Source organism: Oryctolagus cuniculus, chromosome 3 (genome assembly GCF_964237555.1).
Source record: "Oryctolagus cuniculus chromosome 3, mOryCun1.1, whole genome shotgun sequence".
NCBI classification, from domain to species: domain Eukaryota; kingdom Metazoa; phylum Chordata; class Mammalia; order Lagomorpha; family Leporidae; genus Oryctolagus; species Oryctolagus cuniculus.
The window spans coordinates 182,302,187-182,309,506 of NC_091434.1; the positions used below are offsets into that span (position 1 = coordinate 182,302,187).

General features: G+C 45.1%; 1 protein-coding gene across 1 annotated transcript; it reads right to left on the bottom strand.

The window, feature by feature from the left end:
* Positions 1–600: 600 nt before the first annotated feature.
* On the bottom strand, positions 601–3,661 carry TAS2R4 (taste 2 receptor member 4). The gene has a single exon (XM_051835125.2). It carries the CDS (start codon positions 2,536–2,538, stop codon positions 1,645–1,647), a length of 894 nt encoding a protein of 297 aa, XP_051691085.1. The 5' UTR covers positions 2,539–3,661; the 3' UTR covers positions 601–1,644.
* Between the last annotated feature and the right edge of the window lie 3,659 nt (positions 3,662–7,320).

The following is a 7,320-nucleotide window of genomic DNA, read 5'->3' on the forward strand; positions in this document are numbered from 1 at the left end:
ATTAATGTGGAGTAGAGGAGAAAGAACAGCTAGATATTAGGAGTCCCATGAGGGTTTCTGCCACTCGTTTAAAGTTCTTATGCCACGGTGTACACTTAATTACTTCAGCAATCATTTTACCTCTTATTCTTTTTTTTTTTTTTTGAAAGTTTTTTTATTTATTATTTGGCAGGTAGAGTTACAGACAGTGAGAAGGAAAGACAGAAAGAAAGGTCTTCCATCTACTGGTTCACTCCTTAAATGGCCACAACAGCCAGAGATGGGCTGATCCAAGGCCGGAGGCAGGAGCCTACTCTGGGTCCCCAACGTGGATGCGGGGGGGCCCAAGCATCTGAGCCATCTTCCACTGCCCTCCCAGGCCATAGCAGAGAGCTGGATCAGAAGAGGAGCAGTCGGGACTAGAACCAGTGCCAATATGGGATACCGGCTCCGCAGGCAGAGGATTAACCTACTGTGCCACAGCGCCAGCTGCTTACCTCTTAAGATTCTAATGTGACAAACACTTCCAGGTTTTGTGTTATAAAGCATTGGTTTGAGTAGCCCCTACTGTGTATTATAGTCAAGATTCTGGTAGTCAAGTGAAAAAGTCGGGTAAGATGTAAAATCTGAAGATATATTTATTTGAGATGTTTAGATATTACACAAGTATTTTATAAACATTACATAAGCCATTTTAAGTTTTATAAATATAAATATTTCCCAATTCCCATGTCAAAACTTGTCAGCATCCTGCGTTCAGAGTCTTTCTCTGGAGCCACTGTCTGCTATCCCAAACCAGACACAGCCTTCTCCTGGGAGAGATGTGCACTGTTCACAAACTCACAAACGAGCGAGGTAAACCCACCGAAAGTCCACAGCTTCCACTACGGGAGCTCAGCATCTCCTCTTGGCTTCCCACTGAGTTCTCATAGGCTCAGGCACGATATCCTGTGCACTTGCATTAAACATGTTAATTTCACTATTTGGCACGTGGTTTTGACCCTTTAATACTGTTCACTGCCCTCCACCTGTCAACGCTGGCTCTTTCCTACCTTCCAGACTGAGTCTGGAAATTCAATCCCAGGGTTTCTTGGTGGTAGCAACTCGGTCACTGCCATCCCACAGATGTGAGGATCCCTTTTCTGTCTTGTCCCACATGGATCTATTTCTTTCCATCTTTCTTTTCCTCCCGTTTCTCTCTGGTACTTTCCTTTTATTCATTTTCTCTTTCACCTCCTTGCTGCGCTGTAAGCCAGTCTAAGGCTCTCAGTGATCACTAACTTACCCATTGCTGTGCCTTTACCCAGTGCTCCTCAGCTAAGCCACAAAAATTTAACCAATCATGTACACATCAACTCAGGGGTACTTCCCACTTACACTTCAGTAGCCCATGGAACAACGTAGTAAGTTCCCTTATCTAGGGATGCAATGGCCATATAAAACACACAGTAAGTAATGCTTCAACCAAATTCCTTAGAGAATGTTCCTTACTTTAAAATATTAACAAAAGAAAAAAAAAAAAACATGGAAGAACTGAAATACAGCCCTTTGAGGCCTAAATTGTCAAATCAGCAATCACATAAACAAACCGGGAAAACTGCTAACAGGAAATCTTACTCTCAAACCATGAGGTGACTGCAGTCCCTCTTTACTACTGAAATGTTACTATTTGTTGAAACAAAGAATCTTCTTTGCTTTGGTTTTTAGCTTAGGATGAGTGAAAATGATGAGAACAGAATGTCCTGGATGGTAAAGAGTGGAAAGAATTATACAAACACATCTGATTCTCAAATCTACCTTCACATAAGGGAGAAAACAGATGAGGCTAGTAACTGAGTATGGGATGTAGAGGACGAGGAAGCAGATCATGAGCTTCATGGCACCGACGTGAGCTTCCGTCTGGGGACTCCAGAGGCCAGTGGCGTTTCCCTGCATCTTCTTTATGTGTCTTCTCAGGGAATGTATTAGCAAGGAAGCACAAGTCACATTGATGGTCAACTGGACAAACGAGTTCAAGACGGAAGAGATCACCAAAGACGAGATGTCCTCACTGGTGCCAAACATGGTGCCATTTCTCCTGGAAACAAAGTTGGAAAAGGGGAGCGTCTCTCTGAGCACAACATGCAGGACAGTGGTGAAGGCAGAAACCAGCACACAGGCCCCCAGCAGCCTCGGGGTCGTGGGAGAAATATTCCGTTTCAGCAGGCGAAACACCGAGGTTTGGAAGTTAGCAATCTTCACACAGTACAAGATGTTGAGCAGGGTCACAAACCAGACGCTGACGGAGTCCAAAAACATCAAACACGCTAGCAAAAAGATGGATACGTACACTGACCTTTCAACATTGGCAACAGTGTGGTAGATAATATTCAGTAGAAACAGTCCCAGCGTTAGAAATCTGGTGATGCCCAAGCTGAATAGGATCCTATCGGAAGAGGAGTTTCTGTTGCTTTTGGCCCAGCTCTTGTAACTGACCACTGTGATAAATAGACTTGTAAAGGTCCCTACAAAAATAAGAACAAAAAAGGCAATAACAAAGAAATAGAAACCTAGATACATCGTTACGTATCGAGGATTCAGTTGTGGTGCTGATGGTGGGGGCTAGGAGAAATAATGAAATGGCCAAGCAGGCACCAGTATCCAGCCAGGAGGGATGTCTGCTTTTTTATTTTTTTCCCCAGCATGGCAAATGAGCCAGTGGTGGTCTAAGAGCCAGCTGCTTTTACTAAGATGCAAATCCTCTGAGGATTGCATTACTGTTTCTTCAATCATATCCTCTTCTTAGAAATGCCTTGTTAAAACAAGCCTAGCTGAACCTGGAATCTCTCTCCTCCAACAGCAGAAGGGCTATCAAGCGGAGTCACAGCTGGCTCCAAAGATTTCAAATTCAAATTAGAGTTCCAGGTCAGCATTGCTTCTATCACTGTTTCACCACAAACATTGCTTTTCTTCACAGAAATCTCAGAATGTGGTGAGAATTCCGGTGCCTGGTTCTTCCCATCCAACCTCCCATCGCTCTGTTCTGGTGATGCGTCTTCAACCGCCCTGACCATGCCAAGCCACTCCTTTATCTCAGCACCAACAGTGCTCTACAGTTAATAGATCAAGTTCGAGGACCTTAGCCTTCTCAACTAATCCCATCCTTCCATGATGATGCCTTTACTTAGTTTTCCCTCACTAGCTGTATGCACAGATTTGTGCCATAATCATTTTCTGCATTTTGTTTATGCTCATAAAAAAGTCAACCTCTTCACGTGTTTATAAATGTTGGTTTATGTTCAGACTGCATGTGGCTATCTCTTCACAGGCATTTAGCTGTCAAACAAGGTACACAGATAGGAGATACCTATAACACTTTTAGCTGGGTCCCTGAACTCTATCCAACGGAGAAGGTTGGAGATAAACCGGCCTGAGATAGTCTTGTGAGTCTGGATGCTTACCAGAGCCTGAAAAGATCGGTTGGTGGCCAGGGCAGCCCTGGAACCAAACTGTGCTATTGACAGGTCTCTGGAGAAAGCTTTAAGGCAACCAGCTGCAGTGAAAGGACGACTTAGCTGATTTGATGATGACTCCAAAAAATGAGGTCCACTAAGAGTAAACAAGAACTTCAGAGTTTGAAATTTTTTCAAAGGAATACACAGGGAGTTTAAGAAAAAAATAAAAGGAACTTTCATTTCTTGGGATTTTTGAAATGTTTACTAATTTCCCAGCAGTACACAGTGGATTTTCAATGTCAGTTATTCCATAAAACAGTCTAGAAAAAAGATATGAACATTACTAGTCACAGATGAGGAAAATAAAAATGAGAGAAAGTATATGACTGCCTAATTACAGCAAAGATCTTTCTGAGGCTAAGCTCTTTCCACTACACTAGACTGGCCCTCATTGGTTCTTTTATTTTTAAGATTTATTTATTTATTTGAGAGGTAGAGTCACAGAGAGTGAGGCAGAGAGAAAGGTCTTCCATCCATTGGATCACTCCAGTGGCTGCAATGGACAGAGCTGGGCCAATACAAAGCCAAGAGCCAGGAGCTTCTTCCCAGTCTCCCATGTGGGTGCAGGGGCCCAAGCATTTGGGCCTGCTTCCACTGCTTTCCCAGGCCATTAGCAGAGAGCTTGATCAGAAGAGGAGCAACCGGGACACAAACCGGCACCCATATGGGATACCAGCACTGCAGGCAGAGGCTTAGCCTACTACACAGCACTAGCCCCCAAGGTTCTTTCATTCCAAAAATAAATGTTTCTATCAGCCAGGCACTACGTTGGGTGCTAAAGAAGCAGGCAAGAATCACCTGCAGCACACCGCAGCATACCTTCAAAGGACATGCACAACAGTGGGGGCAGACCATTAGAGATCAGTGTTTCCAGTGCTGTAACAAGAAGAAACAAAGAATGCAATCAGAGTGTTTCGGGAGGCACACTTAACCAGCCTTCTGGGGTTCAGAAAAAGGCTTTCCTGAGGAAGCATATAAATCAAGTCTTGAAGGATGCAAAGGAGTTATCCGAGCAAATGTCCAGAGTGAGAGGAAGAAGGATGTTGGAAACAGAGGGAGAACTCTACATGCAGACTCAGAGGAGACAAATGGCAGGTGCAGGAGACAGAGGAGTGTAGGGGAGCAAGGAGAGGAGGAGTCAGGAAATGAAGTAGGTCCCCAAGCACCTACACCATGCTAGATACACAGCTGGGACATGATTACAGCAATGTGATCAGAGTTCTGTACAACATTCTAGGATAAGACACAGAGTAAGTGCTCAACTTCAGAGTTAAAGGAGACAGCTGTTGAAGGATAAGAAAGAGGAGTTAGCACAGCTGTTGAGTGAGAAAAGCAATGTTAGGCAAAAGCAGAAGCATATACAAAAATAAAGCAAGAAGAGTATGCATATTTGGAACCAGACACGGTTCAGAGTTCTCTTGGAGGAGTAAGGAATGGGAAGATGCAACTTGAACGAATAGGGAGGAGTTAAATAATGCTTAGTGCTCAGAGCTAAGGAGTGCATTCTATGCAAAGCAATGAAGAACCACTGCAGGGCTTTCAGAGGGCAGCATTATGGTTGTATTTTCCCTCAGGAAGAACACGAATCAAGTAATGTGGCAATGCTTGCTGGAAAGCGATGGAGTTGGACAGAGGAAATGAGAACACTGTTGCAGTCATTCTGATGGGTTGGGAAGAGTGGAAATGAAGAGCAATGGAAATTAGAAAGAAAGATTTTTAGATTATAACCAAAGGAATCTTGTGACAAATGAATAGTGAAGCTTTAGAGGAAGGAAAATTCTGAAATGGTTTCCAGAATTCTTTTTTTTTTTTTTTTTTTTTTTTTTTTGACAGGCAGAGTGGACAGTGAGAGAGAGACAGAGAGAAAGGTCTTCCTTTTACCGTTGGTTCACCCTCCAATGGCTGCCGCAGCCACCGCGCTGCGGCTGGCACACCGCGCTGATCCGATGGCAGGAGGCAGGTGCTTCTCCTGGTCTCCCATGGGGTGCAGGACCCAAGGACCTGGGCCATCCTCCACTGCACTCCCGGGCCACAGCAGAGAGCTGGCCTGGAAGAGGGGCAACCGGGACAGAATTTGGCACCCCGACTGGGACTAGAACCCGGTGAGCTGGCGCCACAAGGCAGAGGATTAGCCTAGTGAGCCACAGCACCGGCCTCCAGAATTCTAGTGTACTTAGAACACACAGGTGCGCATACGTACACAAATGCATGTCTTTCAGGATCTTTACAATCTGCTCTACCAATTTAGTAACAAGCTTATTTATACAGGAAAGTGTGTCAATTCCAGAAGTAGAGACTGAAATTAGATTAGATTGCAAGATACTTTAGATGGGAGGCAGTCAGAGGAGGTGAGTAGGGTGTTCAGACACCAAGATAGGTCTGAGAGCTGTAAAAAGGCAGGAAGAAAGAACTGATAAAGCCCTAAACAGAAACACAGATCCAAGAAAGCTTCGACAACACTGTTAGAGTCCCTGGGCCAAAACTGTCTGGTGGAAGAGTCCCGTGTTTCAGCAGAACAGACCTAACTTTGCACTGCATGGTCTCTGGCTGGGGAAGCATGCAGAAGGTGTGGCCTCATAGGGATGGACCCAGCAGTGGGAGTCATCAGCCAAGTACCCTCCCCAACAGCAGAGATCTGAGCAGTGAGTCTTCATGGCTGCCGCAAAACGGGGTTAGCAGGGCCAGGGTTGTGATCCAGTGAGTTAAGCTGCTGCCTGTAGCACCAGCACCTCATATGAGCATCATTTCAAGTCCTGGCTGCTCCACTTCTGATCAAGCTCCCTATTAATGCACCTGGGCATGAATCAGCAGAGAGAAGATCTCTGTCTCTCCCTCTCTCTGTAACTCTGCCCTCCAAATAAATAAAATCTTTAAAAAGGCAGGGCACTGGGGAGGGGTGGCTAGAGACAAAGATCAAAAGGTAACCTGTGCAGGACCCTCTTATGACAGGAGGATCCCTTCCTCACGCCCAAAGCAGAGGTGAAATATTTGTTTCTATGATGTGATGATGATCTGGAGAACAGAGCTGCACGGTGCTTAGTGCACAGTGAGTGTGATGTCAATGTCTGTGATAGGAATGGGGTAGAATGGCGTCCAGGTAAGCCAGAATGCCATCGGAATGAGAAATGTGTTTATTCCTGGAATATTATAACAACGACCAGCAACTGTCCAAATCCCATTCCTTTCTGAGACAATCAAGGTACAAGCCTGAGAAAGCAAGAAAAAAAATTCAAAAACCTTCACACTGTAGCTGTAAATACTGTTTGCCAACAGGCCAGATGGACATGGCTGAGAAACTCTCCTCATGAACTTCTGAAACCATGTTTTTCACCTGGAAATGTGATTCTGGCCATCAGTCCAGCCGCACCATGTCACACTGACAATTGTAATGGAGTCAATAAAATTTACTCCACACAGATGTGCTGAGAAAAAAAATCATGTTCTTTATTTTGCCTGTAACAGGAGTTTCCTCCTGAGTTCCCCCTGCTGGTTGGTGGAAGTTTTTAACCCAATGGGAGAGTGTCTTTAGAAAATGCTTGGTCTCCGTATCTGCAAACAAAAACATCCTCTCCCTGCTGTGCTTCTGTCCTTTACTGAAGACACACAGGAAGCTGGGTGAGATCAGCTCTGCTCATGGTTCCAGAGAAGTGTCCGGTCCTCGGCTTCAGTGTCCTTGTCTCATCCGGCTTCCAGGAAGAGGTCCTGGTTCCGGTTTGCACTGCTGCATTCAAGGCTGAGTCTGCACCTATGCTTTGCTCCCACTGACTACACACGGGGAGTTTTAGCCAACTCTCAAAGTGGGACAGCATCAGGACCCTCGCCTGACTACCTGCAATCCCTTTTCTCT